Source organism: Myotis yumanensis, unplaced genomic scaffold (genome assembly GCF_028538775.1).
Source record: "Myotis yumanensis isolate MYYU_CA2020_CCGP unplaced genomic scaffold, mMyoYum1.0.hap1 SCAF_12, whole genome shotgun sequence".
In the NCBI taxonomy this organism is placed as follows: Eukaryota; Metazoa; Chordata; class Mammalia; order Chiroptera; family Vespertilionidae; genus Myotis; species Myotis yumanensis.
This window is the reverse complement of record NW_027223763.1, coordinates 18,358,331-18,384,943: the sequence shown is the minus strand read 5'-3', so window position 1 is coordinate 18,384,943 and position 26,613 is coordinate 18,358,331. Positions and strand designations below refer to the sequence as shown.

Here is a 26,613-nt window from a genome sequence, read left to right as displayed (position 1 = left end):
TTACCAGTACACAGCTACTTACAGGATTGTTGCAGTGGTCAAATGAGGGATAAATGCAAAGGGCTTAGGGTATTGCCTAGCACGTAAGTACAGATATTTATATACATAAGCATAGCTGGATATATATCCTCTTGTCCAATACTTTTTGCTTTAAATTGTTACTTTGTTTTAAAATTTTATGTTTAGTATGGGACACAATATTTTGAGTCTTTTGAACTTCTTGCCTGTCTGGGATCCCTGCCATTCCCACCCCTATCCTTATAGCATGAGCAAAACTGTTTCATCCTGTGATCCTACCCACTGGCTAGAGTCTTCCTGAGGCGCAGTCTGGCTGGTCTCTTGAATGGAGGGGATAACTTGGGGGTTATTTTCAGGGGATACTTTCCCACACGAGGACTGGGAAGTAAAGAACACCTATCCAAAATGACAGGAATGGTGATTCAGATGAGAAAAGCAGAGGACAGACACACTCAGAACCATCCTGGGCCCCCCACACCCCTTCTCTCCTCATTTCTATTCTCATAAAAGGCTGGATATATCTCTGTCTTCGGATTCTATCAACCAAGTTTTATTTTAAGGGACCATAAGAGTGCTTGGCACAGAGTAAGTGCTCAATAAATATGTGTTGCATGGTAAATCAGTGTTGCTTTTTGCTTAAGCTAGCATGGGTTGGTTTCCGCTACTCTACATTCCAAAGAATTCTAACAAGGCACATGGATCCTATGTGTTGTCAAAATCTCAGTCATGATGGCTTGGGAGAGCTGGCTCCACGACTTAAAGCCCCTGGTGTTCATCTGATGGCAGCCCTAGGGTGGGCGCAGTTAATAGGAGAAGCAGCCAACTTCTCTGAGCTCTAACTGTCTGAGCGATCTCAGTTTAAAAAATATGTATAGGTAGGAAAATTACTTTCTGGCTTTTGTTTTTGAGAGATTTTTAAAAAAATTATAGAATAATTTTAGAAAGGCAATGAGGGGGAGAAAAATGACACAATTCTAGCTAATACACTGGAAAAGAATTCTGTACTGCGAACAATGGCTTCATTGGGAGAAGTGCTATATATTTGGAGTGCCCCAGGGCAATGAGGCATTTATTGGTTTCTAGATCACCGAGAAGAATTCCATCTTGGTGATCTCTGGAAACCGTCCCAATGACCCCATATTATGTAGCTGGACAGGGTCTCTGTTGTGCAGGTCATAACAATATTGCCTAAGGGATGTGCTCCGAATAAGTGGAAAGGACATCTTAGAGAATGGGAATGACCGCAATCTCTGAGAGCTCAGGGCTATTAAGCGATTTCTCCGCGAGTTGCAAGAAGAAATTCAACCTGCAATGCATTAGGAGAGAGCACAGTAGAACATTACAGCATTTGCTGGAAATGAAAACACAAACACTTGGCTGTGGGCTTTAAAATGCTGCAAGTGTATTTTGTCTTGGAGATCAGGTTACATTAGTTCTTGAATCTTCGTTTCTAATTTGCTAGCATCAGCTCCACAAAATTCAAAAATCTGTTCACAAATACACAAAGGTGAAATGTTCATTGGTTCAAGTATTGCAAAGATGCTGAAGCTTTGAGGAGTTCTGTTCCTGCTTGTAAGAATTATCCTCTACTCATTTTTATCATCTACACAATAAATAGAAACACGCATTAAACACATTAAATTCATGATGCTTTAGTTGTTTGGCACCTTTTCAAAATCGTTTTACGGTAGTGTTTGGCCAGATTTCCAGAATTCTCCATGACATTCCTCTACACTAAGGTCTAAACCATAGAATGTTGTTGGCAGTGAGGAAACCCAGTCACCGAAATGTCTGAGCTTTAACCCATTGGTATGGAGGGCTTGTTAACTCACTTAGAGGATTTTCTGAAGTCAAAGGACTTGGACTTCCCATCCACTGACGTTTGCCCAGGTAATGGTATTGCAATTATTGCTTCTAAGGAGCACGTTTTCTTTCCAAATGTTCGGGCCTCTGAATCAGGGTGTATTTTACAGTGGTTGGGATGTTTTATTTGCAAGACTTTTCAGTAGCATATAAAGTAAGGGTGTACTGTCCATGAGCATCTTATATATGATGAAATAGGAAAACGAAAGACCTTACTATTCATGGTCATTTCAGTACCAATTGTCTGAGGTAGTTGGAGAGAAGGAATAGGGTGGGTAAACTGAGGCCAGGACTTGAGTTTCCAGTGAGGGAGATTTTAGCAACCAAAAAAAAAACCAAAGGTGTTTGGACTTTGGGGTAGGGGTTGGAAAAGGTTAGAACTGACTTCAAAGCTTAGTGTGAAGCAGAGAAGAAACTATCCCCACATCGAATGATTCCGCTTCCCCAGCATTGAGTCTGGGGGCTGCCTGTGGGCACCATGGCTCATCCTATTCCTTTAAAGTAAACCCCTATCTTGTCACTCTGTCTGGATCCCATTTCACTTACCGGCTTTCTCTCGACTCCACTTCTATAGCAGCAAATTGCTCTTTTGATTCTCGAGAATAGGGTTACCTAAGTGTGGGTGCAGAATTTCATGATTTATCTGGGTTGTCTGGTTTGTAGGCATCTCCTCTAAAAAAGTTCTCTTAGCCTTGGCCACCTGGGGAGGAGGGTGTCAGGAAGGGTCTGTATGAGTCTCTCTTTCCTAAGAGTCAGGTGGCAGCTGGGTGGTGGCTCTAGGGATGAAGAGTGTTCCATCGTCCTCGGAGGCAGAGCAGGTGTCCTGGCAAGAACATAGGCAGGGCTTGGCCACCTGAATGACCGGCCTCGTCAGGGAGCAGGAAAAAGATACTATGCTTAGCTAAGTGACCAGCGCGCTAAGTGCATTGCCAGGAAGCCAGCGGCCCGTGAGGCAAGATGTTGAGAGAGAGGGGAAGGCTATTCACGTGTCTTTTCACTTGGAGGCAAGAGGACAACCTGGACGGCTCAACTGGGGCTTAAAAGAGCATCATCCGCTGCCTCTCAGCGATGCTGGGGTGGAATGCAGGGTGTGAGAGGTTTGGGGTTTCTACCACAGTCTCATTCCATCTTTCCCCAGGGGAGCTGGAAGCAGACATCCCAGGTCTGCAGCCCTCCTGTCGTGGCTTCTGCCATAGATTCCTGTCCCTACCCCTCTGCTGCAGGAGTAGTTTGACTCCAGTGAAGGCTATGTAACAGCTGAGCAGAAGAGAGACACTGGCAAGGAAGGGAGGGGACCTTCCCAAGGTGTGGCTGTTCTCCATGACCACCTCCATGTAATTCTAGACAGCCCCCCCGGGCCCCCCGCAGTGTAGAAGAAGCTAGTTTTGGTATCTTTATGGAAATAACTTCAGTGGATCTGATTATGCAATATATTTTAGAACCTCGCCTACCACCAAAGGGCATCATGGAGACCAAGAGAGTTTAGGGCGGTTAAAGAAGGGCTTCTTTTCTTAGAGGAGACTGCCCTCCTGCAGGGATGGCACCAGCTCAGGACGGGGGCGGGGGAAGCCCTGAAGGGAAGTTCCAGGGAGGGGTGTTTTCCATGACCTTGAAGTTATGACAGGCCTGCGCTGTGACACTAGGACAGCCACCAAGGGCAACCACAAGTGCAATAAGAGCCGTGGTCACTGTGGAATTTGACCCCTTTCTTCTAGATACACTGAACCTAGTACAGGCACCATCACCCCCCCTGTTACCTGAGCCCGGAAACCAAGGTCACGTTTAAAAAATTCATATCCACTCAGACAACTACACAAATTGTCAGCATACAGCTTGGAGAATTATTACAGAAGAGAACGCATCTGCACAATCAGGTCCAGATGGAGATACAGAGCTTTACCAGCTCAGACACCTCCCTCTAAGGTCTCTTCATCCACCTTGAAACTCATAAAACACAATTCCAGTCATGCTATCCTTCTTTGTAAAATTCTTCAGTGTTTCTCTATCATCATCAAATCCCAGCTTCTTACCACGGATTCCTTGATTTTATCATGTCTACATTGAATGCTGCTCCCTACCATCAGCTCTGAACTCTAGCAACACTTCCTGGATGAATTCATTTAACAAATACTTAATTGGTCCCGACTGCAAGCCAGACAAAATAGACAAAATTCCCTCATGGAGCTCATATTCTAGTGATAATTTAGTAATTCTTTTTTTTTTTTTTTAAATATTTTATTGATTTTTTACACAGAGGAGGGAAGAGGGATAGAGAGTTAGAAACATCGATGAGAGAGAAACATCCATCAGCTGCCTCCTGCATGCCCCCTACTGGAGATGTGCCCGCAACCAAGGCACGCGCCCTTGACCGGAATCGAACCTGGGACCCTTGTGTCCACAGGCCGACACTCTATCTGCTGAACCAAACCGGTTAGGGCAATTTAGTAATTCTTTACCATCATTATACTATTATCAAACCATTCCCGACACATACTCATGCTATTTCATAACGGTTTCTTCCTGTTTTTCTCACTTGCTAATCTTTTTTTAAAAATATGTTTTTTATTGATTTTTTAGAGAGAGAGGAAGGCAGTGGGATACAGAGAGAGAAACATTGATCGGCTGCCTCCTGTACGCCCCCTCCTGGGGATCAAGTCCCCAACACCGGCCTGTTCCCTGACTGGGAATCTAATGGGTGACCTCTTGGTTCATGGGTCGATGCTCAAACACTGAGCCACACCAGCCAGACTCATTTACTAATCTTAACCATCCTTCAAGATTTACCTCATGAAGCCTGCCCTGAAGTCTTTCTCTGTGAGCTCATAGTACCCTGGCATTCTACTGGTAAAAAAATGATTTTGTTATCTTCCTTCCCCATTAGTCCAAGGATGGGAACTGTACCTTATTTTTTCCTCCATAGGTTTAGTATCTAGCCCAGAACCTTACATCTTGGCACTCTGTGAATGGTTTTAGGCCTAAAGTGAGTGGAGCAAAGCTGATTTCTGGGCACTAAAGTACAGGTCTGAGACTCTGGGTAGTGCTAAGTTTCAGGCACTAGAAGGCACACACTTCTCACACTGTGACCTAGTTTATTCTTCCTTTGCCCAGTATGCCAAAGGCAAATGTTGCATTTGTGTCTCTTTGTCTAGCATGGACTTTGCATACAGGAGCTTAATGAATGCAGTTAATGAAGGAGGAGCAGCTTACTGAGAAGAGCTTATTTCATAGGTAGCTCTATTTTTTTTTTAAAGAGATAATATATACTCGGCAACTAGCATGTTCTTTCTGCCCAAATGTTTTCTCATTTTAACCTCACTATTTGGCTGTGTCTCTCAAGAGGCACCCTTCATTCTGAAGCACTAGGGAGCACGTTTACTTCTCTCTTCTCCACGCCTGCATTTTCCCTGTGCTGCTGGCACCCTCATGGTGACTGCTAACCACATTTATAAGCTCAGTCCACAGAGACGATTGGGACATGGGGTGGCTGTCCATGCACAACAGAAACACCTATGTGCAACAGTCAGTTAAAAAAACACAAAAACTTTTACTTGGTCATTTTCAAATATACATAAAAATAGACTAATGAAACAAACTTCCCCATTTGCCCATCACCAGCTGCGACCAGAGGCAGGTTTCTGTTTTTCCCCCCCGAAAACATCAAATCTTCTGCAAAACATTTATTACTGTTACTAGGAAAATGCAAAGAGGCTAGAGTCAGTGGTCCCTTTCTAACAGATGGACAAATGAAGGAGTCTGACTACTGATGCCCTCATAGAATAATTATAATAAAATGCCATGGCCCATTGACATGCAGCGTGGTTGAGTGACTACCGAAGTTATATCTGGCCCAGTTGTATGAAAATTCGAGTATTTTCCAGCCATCTGTACTGAGTTCAAAACAATGACGACAACAACAGAATCCTCAAAGCAACAGCAACAATAACAACACAAACGAAAAAGCCCAACCAACCGGCCCACACAGACATTGTGTGGGGAGAGCTGCAGAAATGTTCGCCTGTACAATCCAAGTTTGTAATCTGTAATGACACGGTGTTCTTCTTCTTTACGAACGGTTTATGTACTAAGGCAGCAAGTCTTATTAACAAGATGGGAAGGATATGTCTAACCGGAGAACTTTTAAAAGTCCCTTCACCTTGTATTGCAAGGTGGACAGTATTAATTACTGTTTGTTCCTACCTTGGCCGTTTCTCTGACTCCACCCAGACCCATTCCTCCCCCAGGTGTTTGTACACTTCCCCTTTGGCTTTCACAACAGCCGGCCAGAACTTGCACTTGTCAGCAGCTTAGTTAAGGCTTTTGGAGTTGAGCAAAAGCAAACCAAGAAGCCAGGGCCTCCTTGGAACAGTCTGTTTCAAACAGCTTGAATTTCTATGGATGTGAATTTAAGAGCAGAGCATGTAAAAGTGATCTATTATCTTTTTTTCTTCTAATCTACACTGCACCTTTTCTCAATAGTGAGATTTCAGTGAAATAAGAACTTAATTCATTTTGTTGTAGCTAATTTCGAGATTCCGCCTATATACATCTCCTAGAGCCTTGGTGGCATAAATAACAACTGAAGTGCTTTTCTCCTTCTATATCAGAGATGGACAAACTTTTTTTTGTAAAGGGGCTGATAATACCTCTTTTAGGCTTTGCAGGCCATATGGTCTCTGTCGAAACTATTCAAATCTGCTATGTGGTTCGAAAGTAGCACAATGTTTAAACAAATGGGCATGGTTGTGTTCCAGTAACATGTTATTTACAAAACCTGGTGGAGGGTTAGATTTGGCCTTCGGGCCGTAGCTGGCCAACCCGTATTCTCCCCCATCAGCGGAAGCTGTTGAGGACACACAGGAAGCTCCCTTGAAACTCATAAAACACAGCACAGTGTGGCTCAGTACAGTGACTCAGTACAGTGTGGCTTTCTCTTAAAGGGGAAGGGGGGACATGAGTCTAAGGTGGGAATTCATTTCAAGCCACACTAGAATAGGAAAAGCAATTTCGGACTCTGGCCGGAGGAGATGCCATGCTGCCCATTGCTGGAAGTATGGGGTGGAACATAAGCATGGTTTTGGAGCCATTTCCTTCAACGGCATATACTCTGTTCTCATGTTTCCACTGGAAAACATGCACAACTCTGAAGTGCTGGGAAAATGTGCTTGTTTTTCCCTTTCCTGACTTTCCTCCAAGTTGTATATCCCCTTCCTGAGTTCTCCCCAAATTCAAGGCGAGCTTATCAATTAAACCTAGACAAAGGAAGGAGCTTGTGTCTAACTCCTTCCTGTTGGGGGTGTTCTGCTTAAGGGCTAGGGCTGCTCTCCCCCCACTGTTCTTCTGGAAAGCACATCCAAAGGGGGTCTAAGGTCTGTTCTCCACAGATAGGTCTGGAAGGCTAACACCCTCGGGCCTCACTTTTGAGGATCAATAGTTGTGAAAAGCAGCAATATCTTCTTCCCCTGGTGGGTAAGTTTCTCTTCTGCTCCCCCAATTCTCCCACAGGTGGCTCACCTGAAGGTCTAGTTTTCAAGGGATAGTAGGAAATCTGTTGACTTGGGTCCAAGCCATGCCCTTCAATTAGTGCAGTTTGGCACTATTGCTACTTATAACAGAGGTGATATTTGACGTTCCACATGACTCGGTGAAAGAAAAGAGTTAATGCAGCAGATCTGGGGGCTTAATCCTTGCATGTCTCTGAGAGAACAGTGATAGGACTTTCACCCCTCCTCTTCCTCCAAGTGGCCCTCTGAGTGTTCCTTGTGTTAGTGATTGATGACTTTATTATAAACTAGAGGCCTGATGCACCAAGCTTTGTGCAAAAATGGGCCTTCCTTCCCCTGGCTGCCAGCACCGCCTTCGCTCCAGCTGGAGCCACCTTTCTGCCTTCGCTCTGGCCTGGAGTTGCTTTTCTGCCTTCTCACGCTGCCCAGAGGCCCAGAGAGGCTGCGGTGGTGTGAGCCGCCTGTGTTGTCACCATGGTGATGATGCAAGCATCCCACCCCACACCCGGCCACTAGGCGCCTGCATATGCAAGTTAACCCACCATCTTTGTTGGGTTAATTTGCATACTCACTCCTGATTGGCTGGTGGGAGTCGCAAAAGTATGGTCAATTTGCATCTTTCTCTTTTATTAGTGTAGATACCTGGAGCAAAGGACTGGGACATGCTAGCTTATCAAGTTGCTTTGTGTAAACATCAATATTGATGATGTGTGCCTGGTTTTGTTTTTGGGGTCCCAAGTTTCCACTGTCATGGCTAGTTGTGTAGCAATGGTTGCCTAGCATGATATATCCATGTGACTAGTCCCCACATAAAGTCCCTAGACCCTGAGATTCCAAAAGGCACCCCTAAAGTAGCAACATTCTGCACATGTCCCTAAAGTCCATTGCTGGAGAGATTACCCCTGTATCCTTGGACAAGAAAGAACATCAGAAGTCTGTGCTGAATCTTTCTGGACTCCATCAATGCATGTCTTTTTCATGCTGCTTTTACTCTGTATTCTTTGCTGTGATAAATCTCAGTTATGAGTACAACCTGCTATTGAGTCTTGTAAGTCTTTCTGGAGAATCACCCAGTAGAATACTCCCATTTTTCAACAATTTAAAATTCAGAGAAGAATGGGACTGAGACTAGGGTATAAAATTCAAGGGGTGCCAGACACTCAGGATTCAAGGGAAGGAATAGTTTAACACATCTATAATAATAAAAGCATAATATGCTAATTAGACCAGACATCCTTCCAGACAAAGCCAGGGCTGCGAGGGAAGCCTGGGTCCCAGGTGCCAGAGGGAAGCTAGTGCCGGCAGCCGGGGGAAGGAAGGCCTACTCTTGCACGAATTTTGTGCATTGAGCCTCTAGTATTTTAATAATATTAAAAGTTAATGCAAAAATCCATGATAAACAATACATCAAAAATTCAAATGAAGATAGGATTCTCCCCTACACTTGCAATATCCTGCCTCACTGGCCTCAGCCTAATAATCCCTGCCCTGGAGAAAAGAGGTACAAAGTCATTACTGCCTTTCAGTTGCTAAAGCACAGAGCAGCACCTTTGGCAATGGCGCCAAAGGTTGCTAAACGGTGAAGAATGCTTGCTACACTTCTCTGACTTTCCCTCCATCTCACTCAGTTCTTGCCTCCTCCAGTCAATTGACCTTTGCCCGTGGATCAGCTGCTTATGGGGCTGATATGCAACCCCTTTTAGGGATCTGCACCCTTTGGGACCTTGAAGACCACGTGAGAGTTCTCTTTTCCCTTCTCACACAGAACCCGGCCGTGTCTAAAACAATCCTTAACAACTTGGATGTCACTGGGTCGGTAACACCGCAATGCTAAGAAGACTTAGCTTCTTATAGTTATTCAAAGAGCTTTTAACAGTTATTTCCAAATTTCTATTTATTTCTACATTTTTCAGGAAGACAGGTGCACGGGGAGATCCTGGGGATCTGCTAGCAGCTATGTTTTGTACCAAGTCCAGTGCTGGGGCACCTTCTGTACATTTTCATGACAATCATTCAAAGACACATGATACAGTCCTATTTTCCAGAGCAGGACACTGAACCTCAAGGTGGTTAAAGCATCGTCCCAAGGTCACACACTAATAAGAGGCAGACCTGGGGGTCCAACCGACAGCTGTCTGACTCCAGAGATGGCAGAAATGAGTATCTGCAGATACTCTTTTTAGAGGGCGGGTCAAGCTCAACTTTCTATGAACTTGAACAGTGAGAGCAGCATTTGGGAGGTGATTTTCCAGGGACCACCATACTCCTCACTTCCTACTGCCTCCCCTGTGGTTCCTGCCTGACCCTTGAGGACACCGAGTGTGTGACCCCTGCTTCCAACGCTGGCCTCTTTCTACCGCACAATGTTGCTGCCTACTTGGAATTCTTTTCACCTCTCTCCCTGCTTCAAGGAGGGTATTTGCTAGAAGTGACTTCCATCACCTCTGCAAGGGCCCTGTGCTTCAGAAGCATAAAGGCAAACATTTCCTCCCACTTACTACAGAGCTCAATTCTTCTGAATTATTCTTTTGCGAATAATTCATTTACTAGCATCTACCTCTCCATATCTCATCATTCTCAGGAGAGGACTGAAGTGCATTTTATTCTATCAAAGAACGAAAGGAGGAACCGACCGCTGACAGTGGCCCATATTCACGCAGTTGGCCAAGACTTGCTAAGTCTTTGTTATTCTACCTTCCCCTACTCGGTGGACATTCACCAACTTTGGTCTGGAACTGAAGCCATTAACCAAGGGGGTCTATTGATCAGCTTCAGAGGCTCATCGAATACCCTAGAATTCTATGCACATTCTGGTTTATGTGCATTTTGCTGGAGAGAGTTTATAGGCTTTTAAAGAGGGTTTATAAACCGAATTTATGAACTACTTACAATAAAATACAGTATAAAGTTCTGGTTACAAAAGCCAGCCAAGGTTTTGGATGCCCCACCTGGAGGACACCACAGAAACGGATTTTTTTAAAACCACAATTACTCTTACTGGAACACTAAGGAGCACACCAGGCGGGAACACACCCACCTGATTTATTACCTGCGGGTGGCTTTGGCTGTCCTGTGCCCTAACACTGAGAAACAGTGACAGCTATTGTGTATAGGGCATCCCCGCCAGGCATTTGTTCAACCTCTGGATGGAAACTTCCAGCACCAAGAAATGCCCATTGTACACCATGGCCCTAGGTCATTGTTACATAGCTGAATTTGCTTTAGCTTTCTAACATTTTATTTTATTTATATTCTATATACCTTGAAGGTATTTGAAATGAGCTAGAATCAAAAGCAAGACAGAAGAACGAAACCTTGAAAGGATGATGCTGTGTAGAGAATGCCAGAAAACTGGCTAAGGGAGGCCATGGTATTTGAGTATCGGAGGTAATGCGGAGGGCCTTGGCAGCAATGGAAAAACAGAAACCCAAGGGATTCCCTAAGTCTTCTGATGGAATGCAAGGGAGCAGATAATATTTTTAAGGGAGGCAGATATTCTCCAAAGGCTGTGATCTCAGAGGAATTGCCATAAGGCTGTTGGTACAATCTACATTAAAAATACAAGGGCGAATGGACAGTGGCTCTTTGCCAGTGAATGGAGGCTTGGAGCAGAATAGAAAGAATTCAGTCAAGATGTGGTGGATGAATGGATTTAGGAAGTAGAAAGCACCCTCATTTTTGAGATAAAATAGGGGAAGACACAAATAATATGAGATGTAGGCAGGGGTGGTTACAAATGCATATATCAAATAGCTTCAATTTTCAAGTAAAAGCTCAAGAGAGGGAATAGGTAGTCTTATTTTTTGGAAACATTATTTAAATCTACTGAACTGATTATGTACAGTAAATACATACAAACAAATAGAAGCTGAGTATAAAATTCTACAGCTAGTTTAGCATATCAAGTGCTTTTATTCTTCATATTGCAGACATAATCTTTATAAAGTTTAAGCATGATTTTTTACTGTACATATATTCTTCATAACACTTTTTAATTGATACCATTTCATAGAGTAGATATATCATAAATTACTTAGCCATTCTACTAAAAAAAGGCATTTAGCTTCCTTCCATATTTTATTAGCAATAATGTTACAATTACTATACACATAGCTGTTTATCTTTCCTTGCAGTATATCTGAAGCAAAAGTTCCCAACAACGGAATGATGGTGTGAAAGGCAATTAAATGTTTGCTTCTCTGAACATTGTTGCATAAGGTATGCACAATTATCAGTGCTCTCAGCCATATGTTTCTATTGAAAATTACCAGGGTTATCACACACCAAGTATTTCACACATTTCATTTCATTAATATCTTCATGAGATAATGGACCGAGTGCTGAAAGTGTGTCAGGATGGGTCTCAAAACTTTACTCATGTTAATTTCTTCAATTCTAATAACCACTCCGTGAGGGGAAAAACTTAGGATGATTCATGTTTTTACAGCCAGGGAAACGAAGATACAAAGAGGTTGTTAAGTGAGCTGCTAGAAAGTAGTAGCTCTGGTGTTTAGACCATGGAAATCTGAATCCAGAACCAGCCTGGTCCACCAATGGACTTTATAGCCTTGTGATTGTTTTTGCTTAACATTTCCCCAACTGTTGGTAAAAACTTGTATACATTTGCAGGACAATTTCATCATGTCCTTTTTTGTGAGATTCCTTTTGAAGGATTCTGCCTCAATAGAGATAATAGTGGGTATTTCTTATGAATTTGGACATGTCAGAGGGTCTGAATAGAGAGATCTACTATAATTCTTGCATTTTTTTAACTCATTGCCAATATGTAAAGTTCAGACACTAAGAATTATACATTGCTAAGTGTTAAAAATAAATGCAGTTGTTTCATCTTTTTTAGACTCTGATAGTTCTATAATCTCTTGCAACTTTGTCAGTTATCATGGAAACATACCTTTTTGGTTTGCTTGAACAACTGAAATGTGGGTATTACTCTGACGTTACAAGATTGGGCCAAGTCCTGGGAAAGAAAAGAAGGGCATGGAGTCACAACTGTGGTGTCCACTGTCTTTACCAAGCATGGAACTTGGTGACTTCTCAGGAGACCGGTCTGAAAGCTCAGGGACAGCTAACATTTATAGATTCTCCTGCCAACAACTTTTCTAACATATCACAGCTTCCAGGAACGTTCCAATAGAAATGACTGTGCCCAGCATTCCTGAGCTTTCTCACCCAGAGCTCTAGAGAGGTGAGAGATGGACGCCAAGACAGAATGGATTGGATGACCAAACGAGCTCTGTTCCGAGAGTTTACAGAAGACTGCAGAGAGCCCCAGTGGAACCCAGGGTAGAGGGAGAATATTGCAAACACAAAAACTAAAAGGAAGAAAGGAAGAGTAAAGGTATCTGTAACTCACACTTGAGACATGTGGTGATGTGATGGTCTACCACTTTAAGTATGACTTACATGTTTCCTTTACTTTTTTTAAACCTTCACTGACCATCTATGTAAAACTTCTGGAGCAAAAACCCAAGACAAATGTAAAAATTTTGGTTGTGTTAAACTATTATAATCTGCTTTCAATGCCAGTTTTTATTTATCTTGTTTAGAGTTGAAAGAAAATTGGCCACCCACAGGATCAACAGAATTGGGCTTTTCTCTATAAAATTCTTAGCACTTCATGGCACTAAATCTCTCCACTGCCACCTACAACACACACACACACACACACACACACACACACACACACACACACATTAAATTATAATTTCCATGACAACAACTAATAAGTAAATTGCTATCTGGAATGAAAATTGTGCATTTTGATTAACCTTAGAAGACAAAGAGCTACAATAAAAAAAAAAAAAAGGCAAGCAATAATGCATCAGTGAGGATGTGGAGAACGCAGAATGCTCAGATGGAGCTGGTGGGGCTGTAAAATGGTTTATCAATTCCTTAAAAAGTTCAACACAGAGTAACCATGCGACCCAGCAATTCCACTCTTAGATTTATACCCACGAGAATAGAATACATATTAAAGGGCAGAATGGGTGAATAACAGATTTTTCGTTATTCTGAAGCTCAAATTCAACCTAAGGTATGCATAGGTCACTAGTGAATGTCACTTTTCCTCATTATAAATGAACAAATGTTAGGAAGAATAATTCTGTAGGCACACTGTGTGTATTATTAAGGCACATTTTTATTGAAGACCCATGGCTCATTATTTTGGAGAGGAGTGGGCTGAGAAAGGAAGGCTCTGAGGACATGAGGGAAGGATTTCCTGGAATTTCTTGTGATGTTTAAAAAAACTCCCCACAAAAAAAAAGATACAAAAAGAGAAAAGTATAATACATTAAAATGTGTGTAATGCTGTCCAGCTGCCGTGGCTCAGTGACTGAACCACGTGGTCAGGGCACATGCCCAGGTGGGGTCCTGCAGGAGGCAGCCAATCGATGATTCTCTCTCATTGATGTTTCTATTCCTCTCTCCCTTTCCTCTCCTCAACTGAAATCAATAAAAAAAATTTTACAAATAAAATGTGTATAATGCATTGAGTTAGAAATTGATGAATAATAATCTATTACAGGGGCGAAATCACTTTTTGCCTTGAGCCCAACTCCAGCCATCTGGTGTTGCCTGCCTCCAGCTCCTCCGCTGAGCAGGTTTCCAGCAGAGTCCAGAGAATGTTGGGACTCATTAGTGACGTCTGTTATAGTATGAGAGGGGGGAGGGGCGGCAGGACAGCCACATTTTTGCTGGCTTTTTGTTTGTTTTTTAAGCTATACAAAACATACAAGAGCATTACGAGGGAGTTTTCAATAGTTTATCAGAAAGAATTGTGAAATTCTACTTAACCTAAAATTGACTATAATCACTGAACCAGTGCTCTTAAGGACATTACAATTGGACGTTATGCGGAAGGATTTCAGACTCTTACCCGAGAATCGTCGACATCCACATTCGCAAACACTACATTTTGGTAATGCATAGACATTGCCTTGAAAAATAAAAGAATAAAAATTTCCTGTTAGCTTAGTGTTAATATTAAACTACACATTAGAGGTATCTTTTGGCAAAACCAAGAAATGAACAAAAAGGTTGTTTAAGACAGCTAAGCATCATTCTGGCCTTACACTGCTGCCTAGAATTTGAAGCACCGAAGTCCAAAGTCAGATGATGCCAAAAGCAAAGGTCCATGGTAGAACCGGAGTCTAAAAAACCAAACTGAAGACCAGAGTTTCAAAGTTGGAAAAGGACACAAAGCAAATAAATAATGAAATGTATGTGGTAGACCCAGATACCCTGTGGGATGGAGGGAGAGCTGGTAGCTTTTTCCTAGGGGTGTGGGGATGGGGATGGGAGAGATTCTATCTTCTGTGATCTGAAAAATACAGATCTCTGAACCAAATACTCAAACTCTGCCTTTACTTCCTCTTCTTGCCAGGCTTTTTCTTTTTCTTTTTTTTTTTGGTAAATATATTTTTATTGATTTTGGAGAGGAAGGGAGAGATAGAAACATCAATGATGAAAGAGAATAATTGATTGGCTGTCTCCTGCATGCCCCCTACTGGGGTTTGAGCCTGCCACTGGGACATGTGCCCTGACTGGGAATTGAACCATGACCTCCTGGCTCATAGGCCAATGCTCAACCACTGAGCCACACCAGCCGGGCCTGGAAGGTGAGAGGCAGGAAGAAACAATGCTCTTCTGCTTCTGTTGTGTTCTGGAAGCATTTTTGGCAGTGGCGGTAACAATGGCATTAGTGATGGGTCTGCGGGATAGTGGACGCAGCAGCAGCAACAGCCTGTAAATGTCAACTCCGGTGTGGTTTTTCCAGATGGCTGTGTTCATACACTAAGGACACCTAATTGCACATTGATTTGTTTGCTTTAATATCATATTTCAAGCATATTTAGTGACCTATTTCAGATGGGACTTGTCTCTGATGGTGGTGTAAGGTATGCTGAGCTTGGCCAAGTGGAGTCAGTCAGAGATGGGGCTGCCGCTGAGGGCTGTGCCCATGGGGAAGAAGGAAGAAGCATGGCGTGGGGTGAGTATTCGATTTGTGCACAGTTCTGTTGAAGGATTCTTTCCAATTTTTTATCCATGGATTGTGACCAAAGTAGGAGTTCCTTCTTCTGAGGCTCATTAAAAGATAGTGAAATTAGGGGAAAACATTTAGATAATACACATAAAGGCCTTTGGAGTTTTAGAGTACATTTCAGATTAAAAAAAAAAAAACACACCAAAAAGATGTTGACTTAGATTGGCAGCATCTCCATACCTGGTGGGAAACTGGTGTCACCCAAGAACTCCAGGGCAATTGACTTGCACTTGTCAAGTTTGGTGACATATGGATGTTCCCTCATAGGAGTCATGGGAATGGGTTTGACCTATGTGGTCACCTAATTCCCAGGATCAGTTCTATTTATGAAGTTTTCAGAGCCTCCCAAATCTGTCAGGAAATGTACAAGGATGTGGCAGTTACCATTTTGTATCAAGTAGCAGCCAGAAGGCATGGTACAGATATGGCCCCTTGCTAGGCTGGAGTTCCCTTATGGGCACTGCCTTCCTTCCTATCCCCACTCCATCCACCGAGGACCACTCCTGCCCTGCCTCCAACAACAACTCTTCCTTCTGCTCTGTTCTTCCTCATATTTAATCTGTTAGTTTTTGGTATTAATTCTAAAATGTCTCCTGACTTTGATCTTCTCTGTTTTTCTCAAGAAACAACCAAATCTCCAAAATTTAGATTGTTGTTCACCTTGGGTTACCTGACTTCAGTCTTCCCAACTCATTCTTAAATAACACTGCCAAAAGTATTTTCTAAAACCCACATTTGATCATGGAAAACCCTTCTTAAAATTCTTATGACAGAACAGCAACTTAGGTTATTACACAAGGTCCTTTTTTGATCTGGCCTCAGCTTCCTTTCTGAAACTCATTTGATGCCACTTCCACTGTGCACATTGTAAGTTTGCCTCGCAGACTACTTGCCTTCCCATGATCACACAATGCAATTTCTCAACAAATTTGTAACCTTTCCTTCTCCAGAAATGCTCTGAATTATATGCCCGATGATTCTCTCAGCCCAGGGTTAGCAAACTATGCCCTGTAAACCAAAGCCAGCTCTCCATCTGGTCTTATAAATACAATTTTATTGAAATACAGCCTGTCCATTCGTTTGTGTATTGCCATTGGCTGCTTTTGTGCTACAACAGCAAAGCTGAGTAATTATGACAGAGACCATATGGCCTGCAAACCTGAAAATACTGATTTTCTAGAGTTTTACAGAAAGAATTTGCAATCCCTGCTCTTAGTCATCATATGGAACTGTGGAATTTACTGAAGACTTAAAGTTTTAAATCACTTTTTAAAAAGCACATTTTCTTATAATTCACCTTATTCTTGTTTCAATGCATCCTTTAGCAAAGATGCTATGGGTTGTAAACTTGTAGTTTTTGTGTGTCTAAAATGTCTTGAATCCTTCCTCCTCCTTGAGTAATGGTTTAGCTAGCTAACTTCCATTTCATCTTCCTTCAGAGCCTATAAAGGTAAAAGATAAAGATTCCTTGGACTCTCTTGCAGCTAGCATTCTGGGAGCAAATTGGTTTTACCAATGAGATGTATGCAGGTGAGACTAGGAAGGCAGACGTGAGACAGAGGCACTTTCTGTTTGTTTTTGGATGTTCCTGCTAAAAAGCAAGACTGTGGGTATGGGAAGGTAGTTGTGCTGAAGGCAGCAGCAGTTGGCTGACTCAGGGATCCTGTGTCACACATCAGTTTCCTGGATGTCCAGAGGCAGCTGTGGCAGCAGTAGCTTCCTGATTCTGGTTCTGGCTCCCTGATTGCAGCTCTGCTGATGTTTTTTTTTGTTTTTTGTTTTTCTTTTCTTCCTGTAGTGGTTCCCATCTTCCCTCACTTCTGATAATGGCAAAGTTAGGATCCCTGTAGGTGGGTCTGTGGTGCTGTGAAAGAGTTGCTCATGGAGTGCCAGTCCAGAGCCCATTCATCCAGTCTTTCAGCTATTTTATAAGCATAAAATTCCTTGTATTTAAATCCCTTTCTGTCTAATTTGGTTTCTGTTTCCTGCTTTGATCTCTGACTGATAAAGTAAACTAGAGGAAATAAAGCCTTTTCTCCAACACCCTTATGTGTTATGAGTTTTAAAAAAAGTATACCCCATATATGAATATATTCTCTTGCAAAAGTTAAAACAGTACAAGAAAAACAAAAGCTTGAACTTCTCCCAAATATATATATATATATATATATATATATATATATATATATACACACACATGTATAGTTACCCATGCATATATGTGTGTTTGTTTTACATAAATGGGACCATACCATATAAATCTTCCTATATTGTACTCTTTTTATTTAATACTATGCTGTCTTCTAAACGTATGAGTCTACTTGATTCTTTTCAACATCTGAATAGTATTTCACAGTGTGGATGAACCAAACTGTATTTAAAAACTATGTTTGCATTAACTGGATCTCAAGAGAAAACAGATGACACATTCAAATTAGGATAATTCAGGGAGTTTATCTCCACAGGGCTAACAATAATTAACAATAAAGTTAAGAATGAGTGTAGGAGTGGCTGTGGGAGCCTGTTATAGCAGCAAAGCTGTTACTACTCTTAGGGCCCTAAGGTATGAAGGGAGAGGTTACCAATCCTTAGATTTCATTGTACTTATGAAAATGCTTCTGGTTGACTGTTGGAATTTGATCAGCCTTTACTCAGTAGCATGAGAGTATAATTAGACTCTTGAAGCTGAACTTTGGGGATTCTCCAAAAATTTGAGAGTCATAATAGAGAGGCATGTCACATATTAAAATGTTCCATCTGGATATTCCATGAATTTTAGGCATAGAATGGATGTTTATATGTCATGTAGCAAAGTTCTCTATTTGGATATAAGTATTTTAAATTAAATGTCAAAGGTTGTGGCTGTGGATAGAATTAATTCAGGTGAATTCAAGAGTTTAAGTCAGGAAAGTAGAAATGTTAGAAACCTCCTTGGATATAAACCAGAGTATTTTCACTTATGTAGCATAATCAAAACTTTATATTTGAAGGAATAGATTTCACCAACTTGACTGTAAATGTAAAACTTCTGCACTTAAGGAGAAATGCAGAATGGCATACTGAAAATAAGTAAAATGGTAAAAACTTTTAAATGAAGCAATAGGAACATTAAATAGATAAAACGTTGTATAAACATTAAATTATAATTTAAAGACTACAAAAACCTGAACCAGTGTGTATGTTGAAAAAAGATCTGAATATATATAAAAGGCTAATATGCTAAGTGTCCATCCAAATGGTCGCTATGACATGCACCAACCACTGGGGGGCAGATGCCCAACGCAGGAGCTGCTGTGATGCACACTGGTCATTTACAGAGAAACAGCACTGTGGATCTGGCGCCCACAAAGCAACACTCGGCTTCCCCCAAGTGGGAAACAGGCCCCCCCCCCCCCCCCCCCCAGAACGACACCCCACCAAATTGCAGCCAACACTGCCAAGGCCCCATGGTGCAAAATGCGGCCCACAGCCCAGTCTGTCCTGGAAACAGTGGCTGCAGGTGCCGGGTAATGACATCATGTAGCAATGCCTGGCTTCCTCTCCCTAGCGACTAGCCTCCTTGCAGTTTCTTCAGCCCAGGAACTTGACTTGCTTTATAGCCAGGTAGAAACATTTTACACTTTAACCAAATGTCTGTGAAGCGTTTTCACGTGTCTCATCTCATTTGATCCTCACAGAAGTCATGCGGTAGGTAGATAGGAGACTCAGTGGAATCCTATTTTCTTTTCATTAGCCAGTGAACGGAGATTTAGAAAGCTTAGAAACTTGACCCAACTGAAAAGAAGAAATGGTGGACCTTGAAAATGACTTCAGGTTTTCTCACAGAGCAGAATATAGTCAAACACTGTGGAAGTTAAATATTTTACCCTTTGTTCTCTCTGTGTGATCTATAATAATAATCTGCTTTGTGTTGATATTTACTGCTGTGTTCCTGACAATGACCTGAAAAAGAAGTTGGGGTGCTTCACTGGGCTGGAAATGTTTAGCTACATCAGAAAGCAGGTCTAATTAAGCAAGTTTATTCTCTCTATATAAAAGGCTAAGTTGACTTGCGCATGCAAGATACATGTAAAGCTCTTGCTGGCGCCAATTGCACACGTATGTTTCCATCTGTCATTGTCAATTGTGAATTTGGTTGACACTTCTATTATAGAGAAAGGGCAAATAGCGATATTAACACATCGAAGAACCAGTAGTTTTATTGCTAGCTTTACCCAATGGCTAGATAAGTTCCTATTGAACGAGTACGAAAAAATGTTTTACATAAGTGTTAAAGGCATGCTTTAAAATTAAATACTCATTGCATTTTGAAGTTGTTTATTACATGTTCTTACAAGCTAATATCTTTTTAAAGTATGATACTTTGTAAAACACTGTGTAATACGAAAATACGAGAATTCTTGTGATTCATTTGCAATGTGTTAAATATTTCTTCTAATTAATTTCCTTTCTATGTGCACCAATTTGTGCACCGGGCCTCTAATATATATATATTTTACTAAGTAGAATATTTTACTAGAGTATTTTATAAGGTAGATCAAAGATACAAAAGGAATATGATGTAAAGGATATATGTTTTGATAATAGGGTTGAAGGATTGGGGGTAGTTTATTCTTTTATGTTATAATTTAAAAAAGTATCATGTTTATCTGGAATCTAATCCAATACTGAGAAGTCCTAAACTCAGGAACTTTGGTAAAATGCCATTATTATGAATAATCCATTCACTTGTACAATTGTCTCCTTTTGCACATACGATGTTCCTTGGAGAATTATCCATAGACAAATAATCTTAATCTTCTGGGGTGTGTACTATAAGTTCCTAATGGCTCATAAGTGCCAAACTCAAGATTTTCTGGGAACAATATTTGGGGATTTTGAATTTGTGCACATTAAATTCCTTCTAAAACTGTAAAATAGAGACTGATGATACTTACATGAACAATAGGACACATCTTTTTGCAAGGACCACACCATTTTGCTGAAAATTCGATCACCACCAGTTTGCAGCCGGCAGATTTCAAAAGTGTTTTGAATTCATTCTGAGACCAGAACATAAATGAGGAAATGTGCATAATCACCGAGACTCATAAAGTTTTACAAAGTATAAAATGACAGGTTAGCTCTTAAAAACCTAACCAAGTTCTCCACATCATTGTTCTCTAGGTGGCCCAACCTTTCCTAAGTATCCCAGAGGTCATATATATTTATCTTTTAAGTACTAGTACATACAGTGATGTACCCGCCCCCCCCCCCCCCCCCCACACACACACACAAATTAGGATTGTTGTTGGTAATGGTTGTTTACCTCTGGGGAGAAACTGAGATGGGCCAGCGAGAGATGAGGAGTGAAGGGTGAGGTTGCATGGTTCAAGGTGAACATCTATATTTGATTTTTTTATTGTCAATTCTTACCAGAGGATTTTATTCCCCATTGATTTTTAGAGAAAGTGGAAGGGAGGAGGAGGAGGAGAGAGAGAAACATCAATGTGAGAGAGACACATTGATTGATTGCCTCCTCATGAGCTTGACCAGGGCTGAGGATGGAGCTTGCAACCGAGGTATGTGCCCTTGACTGAAATGGAACCCAGGACACTTCAGTCTGCAGGCTGATGCTCTATCCACTGAGCCAAACAGGCTAGGGCTATATTTGATTTTTTAAACAAGGACCTAAACATGCATTAATAGTGAAATTTAAAAGAAGAACTAATCTAACAACTTGAATCGCTTGTTTTGTTTGGGGGGAGTGATAATTGTTTTTTTTTTGTTGTTTGTTTGTTTTGTTCACTTGTATTAGCTTTTCTTTTTTTTATCTTTAAATTCTTTATTAGTTAAGGTATTACAAATATGTCCTCATCCCCCCCATTAACCCCCATTCTCCCCCCCCCCCCCCCCAACTCATGCTGTCATCCCCCTGTTGTCCATGTCCATTGGTTTGGACTATATGCATGCATACAAGTCCTTTGGCTGATCCCCTCCCCCTCCCCCCCACCTTCCCCTACCTTCCCTCTGGGGATTAATAGTCTGATCGCTGTCTCTCTGTCTTTGGATCTGTCCCCGTTCATCAGACCATGTTGTTCTCTATATTCCACAAATGAGTGAGATCATGTAAATAAAAAGCTTTTGCACAGCAAAGGAAACCATCAACAAAATAACAAGAAGACCCACTGCATGGGAGAACATATTTGCCAATGATATCACTGATAAGGGTTTAATCTCCAACATTTACAGGGAACTCATGAAACTTAACAATAGGAAGATAAACAATCCAATCAAAAAATGGGCAATGGACCTAGATAGACACTTTTCAAAAGAGGACATACAGAAGGCCGAAAGACATTTGAAACATGCTCAAAGTAACTAATTATACAAGAGATGCAAATCAAAATGACAATGCGGTATCATCTCACACCTGTCAGAATGGCTGTCTTCAACAAATCAACAAACAACAAGTGTTGGAGAGGATGTGGAGAAAAAGGAACCCTTCTGCACTGCTGGTGGGAATGCAAACTGGTGCAGCCACTGTGGAGAACAGTATGAAGCTTCCTCAAAAAATTAAAAATGGAACTCCCATTTGACCCAGTGATCCCACTTCTAGGAATATATTCCAAGAAGCCAGAAACACCAATCAGAAATGATATATGCACCCCTATGTTCATAGCAGCACAATTCATCATAGCTAAGATCTGGAAACAGCCTAAGTGCCCATCAGCAGATGAGTGGATTAGAAAACTGTGGTACATCTACACAATGGAATACTACGCTGCGGTAAAAAAGAAGGAACTCTTGCCTTTTGCAACAGCATGGATGGAACTGGAGAGCATTATGCTAAGGGAATGATCGTTGTTAAAGCTGTCATCAAAACCATACATTTAAGGATTTGACATGCCTCCTGCTGAATGTCAAGTGCATTTTCCATCAACTGCCCATATCATCTAAGTGTGTAGGGTTTCCCTTCCTGGGACCTCAGGTCATAGTATCTATATCTGCTTGCTTTGTGAACAGTGCCTGTAGGGGCATGGCTTATCTCCCCAACAAGCCCCTACAGAATCAATCCTGATTCATTCCTTTACCTTCATGGACCCTGACTGGCACCTGATAAGTGATCTTGGAATGTTTAGTTAATTATGTTTGCTAATATCTAGTGTTCTAGTCATGATTTATTTTTCCTTTTCTGACTGGAATTGCAATAGTAGTTAACTTACTCTGTGTCAGATATTCTTTCCCTTCATCTTTAAAACCACCCTATGGAGCGGGTATTATTGGCACTACTACCTCCATTTTACAGATGAAAATTGATTAATTTTTCTCATGGCCAACCAGCTGGTGAGTGGTGTAGTTGAGATTGCTAACCTAGGCAGCCTGACTCCAGGGTCAATTTTCCTTAACTGCTACACAGTCTCTTCTGAGTTCTTTATAGCAATGGGACTTGATCTCCATCTCACAGGCCCTAATTGTATCATGTGTTCATCTCTGGACCAATCAATAAATTAGGGGGATGGGATCACCATCTGGATTAAATCAAGCAGGTCCTACCACTGGAATTAGGCAAGTGTTAATTCCATACCAATGGCACACTGCCCCACAGGGGTGGGCAAAAGTAGGTTTACAGTGGTTCATATGGAAAAATATACAAGAATAAACTCTGTGTTTCATGTACTCACAACTGTAAACCTACTTTTTCCCACCTCTGTATAATAGGGGAGCCTGACACGTACATTGCCATTTGGTTTAGTTTCAAGCAGGTGAAACTGATGGCTTAAAAAAGATACACTCTGTTCTTGTAACATTGATCCTTCAGAACAGTGATTTTCAACTGGTGTGCCTCAAGAATTTTTAAAATATTCAATACCTGACTAGTGAGGGGCATTGACCTATTTTCCCTTAGGTTGTGAAATAAAAAGATGGCAACAGCCAACACAATAGCTGTCCAGTGTGAAAGAATCAAAGTTACACCTACTTATTTTTTTCCCAATGGGTAAAAAGAGGTTTTTTTAGTGTGCTACAGAATCTTAATAATTCATTTACATGTGCATGAGGTGAAAAAGGTTGAAAATTGCTGCTCTAGGATATGGAACCATTAACTTGTCAGGGAGCCACACCAAGCCTCTATTTTTCAGTTGCTTCTGAAGTTATAAGGTAGATGCCATCCTCACAAATCCCAACACCCCCCACACCTCAGTAGTTGTGAGGGTATAAACTGGCCTAGTGTGACTGATGAAGCTGACTTGGCGAAGTAATCAACACATATACCGCATAGTATATGTGTTGATTCAATATGCATCTATTGAGGCCTGTTCTATGCCAGGCCCTGGACACACTGCTAGGACACAACTGTGGACAGGAAATAAGACAAAACATTCCCTGCCTTCATGGAGCTTATATTTTAGAGGGATATCTGATGGTAGGATCAATGGAAAGATCAATAAGTAACATATATCGTGTGTTAGGGATCATTGCTAATAAAGAGAAAAGGAGGAGAAGAAAGTTGGAAGAAAGTATGGAGGCTGGATTACAATTGTAGTCTGGGTAGCCAAGGTCCATATCATGGAGGAGACAGCAGGCCCCTCTTGAAGAGGCGATGGAGAAGGCTTCTCAGGGTGGGTAGACTTCTCAGGGAATGGGCTATACTGTGAGATTCCCAGAAAATTCAAAAACAAAGCACCAATAGCATTAGCAAATGTGTGCTTTTAGAAAAAAAATATTTTTATTGATTTCAGAGAGGAAGGGAGAAGGAGAGAGAGATAGAAACATTGGCTGCCTCCTGCACCCCCCCCAACTGGGAGTCAAATTGGCATTCCCAGGCATGTGCCCTGACTGGGAATCAAACTATGACCTCCTGGTTCATAAATCAATGCTCAACCACTGAGCCACGCTGGCCGGGCAAATGTGTGCGGTTTTAAAACATTTGCTTACATCAAAGTTCCATGGCAATGCTTCCTTTCAGCCTGGTCAAATTTTTATAATCTTTTGCGCAGCTGTGTTTGGGGAAAATGTCAAAAGTCTAAATCTGAGGGAGCTGGTGAACCAGGCTCTATGCCCTCCCCCTTCTATCTAGCTCTTGACCCCCCGCCCCCAAAATGAAATCTGGATTCTAATGCCCACTCCACCCCTGAAAGATGTAGGACCTTAGATTCTCTTTTAGAGGCATTTTTTTTCTTTATAAATAAAGAATTCTCCCTAACCTGCATTTAGATTTGTTGCGATAACCAACATTGGGCAATGGACACGAAGTGGCTTTCTAAAATACCACCTAAGGAATTGTTGATACCATTGGCCATCATTTTTCCTATCCCACTCCACAGGAATGTCTCTCCTGTTCTCTTTCCCAGAATAAGAGAAGTACGTGAGCTCTTTTACTTCTAGAGAATTTTCCAGGGACAGCTAAGGTAGAATCCGTGGGATCAGAATGGGATATGTTAGGAGCTGGCCTGGATCCAGCCAGAGTCAGAGCGAGAAATGAGCAGTAGGGAGGAACAAAGTCCTTTTGGATCGATTTGTCCCTTGGCTATTCTTTAGGTAGTGCCACCTTCAAGAAACAGCATAAAGAGCAAGCATTTCAAAATCTCCCCTTGCCACAAAGCAACAAAGGTACTGGGTGGAGGAAATAATTCTTTTGTAAAAAAATATGATTTTATTGATTTCAGAGAGGGAGGGAGAGGGAAAGAGAGATAGAAACATCAATGATGAGAGAAAATTATTGATCGGCTGCCTCCTGTATGCCCCACACTGGGGATTGAGCCTGCAATCTGGGCATCTGCCCTGACTGGGAATCGAACCATGACCTCCTGGTTTATAAGTTGATGCTCAACCACTGAGCCACGCCAGCTGGGCAGAAATAATTATTAAAGTTGATAAAAATCTGTTTCAAGATGGTCTCTATTGAAATATTCAATGAAGCCAAATAAGTACTTGCCTCGTCTTTAATACACTGCATCGTGAGTTACACCAGGGAATTGCTGATGAAACTCTCCAGTTGGTTCAGTTGGCTCACTGTAGCTGTCTCAGCATTATAGGACCGTAGTTGGAACACGGGGGTAACATCTCTATGACATCATTAAACATGACATCTCAGAACCTAGAACTTTGGCAGGCTTGGAACTAATGTCGTTTTTATGCCATGACTATTAGTCGACCCGTGGTCAGCCAAGCATCAGCCAACTGCAGACTCAGTATGTCTATTTTTGACCTCTTGAAACCCATTTCCATGCACCCCTCTCTCCCCAGGCCTGCACCCACCAAATGAGAAATAAGCAAGGTATTAGTAGATGGGTGAACATTACTATCAGGATTTTGAAGAGATTATTTTGCAGTTGAGGTAAACATTAAAGTCTTAATCCTATGATAAATTTCCTATAAATTTGGTTTTATGAGTCATAGATTCCCTAAACATTGTTATTTTGCTCTAATTATTTAAGAGGCAAAGAAGCTTCACTTTGGTGCACTGGATTAGGGGCTGGCACACTTTTTCTGGAAAGGCCCTGATATAGTTGAGGGTTTATAGACCACATGCCGTGTTTGTTGCAAATTCCTTTTTTTAAAAAAAAAAAAAAAGAATATGTATTTTTATTGGTTTCAGAGAGGAAGGGAGAGGGAGAGAGAGATAGAAACATCAGTGATGAGAGAGAATCATTGATGGGCTGCCTCCTGCACACTCCACAGTGGGGATCCAGCCCACAACCGGGGCATGTGCTCTGACTGGGAATTGAACCATGATTTCCTGGTTCATAGGTCGGTGCTTAACCACTGAGCCACGCCACCTGGGCTTTGTTGCATATTCTTAGCTTACAAAAGCAGCAGCAGTTTGCTGAACCCTGCACATGATGATTTGTCATTTTCAGAATTTAGTGTCAGAAAACCCCCCAAATATGACCATGGCCAATGTTCCCCAAACCTTCTTTGGAGCAACAAGAATAACAACAAAGTGAGAAACAGCAGATTTCTATCTGAAGCAAGATCCTTCTTTGTGGTTTCCCGTACAACCAGCCAGGTCTCCCAGGATGGGTTCCCTGCCTTTCCTCTTTGTATGCATTAGATAAAAGATAAAGCATGACTATTTCTTGCATAGCCATAGACCAGGTTGGCTTTGTAGTGAATATCTACACCCTGCACCCATTTCTTCCACTTTCCACCAAAAATATACTAACTTTTCAATGGGCAAATTTA

General features: G+C 41.7%; 1 protein-coding gene across 1 annotated transcript; it reads right to left on the bottom strand.

Moving 5' to 3' along the window:
• Positions 1 to 1,442: 1,442 nt before the first annotated feature.
• Positions 1,443 to 25,384, bottom strand: TXNDC8 (thioredoxin domain containing 8). Its single transcript, XM_070430090.1, has 6 exons — positions 25,364 to 25,384; positions 20,385 to 20,489; positions 14,281 to 14,340; positions 12,295 to 12,360; positions 2,428 to 2,493; positions 1,443 to 1,505 (listed from the first exon to the last, which is right to left on the bottom strand). The coding sequence occupies exons 1-6, from the start codon at positions 25,382 to 25,384 to the stop codon at positions 1,443 to 1,445; spliced, it is 381 nt and encodes a 126-aa protein (XP_070286191.1).
• Between the last annotated feature and the right edge of the window lie 1,229 nt (positions 25,385 to 26,613).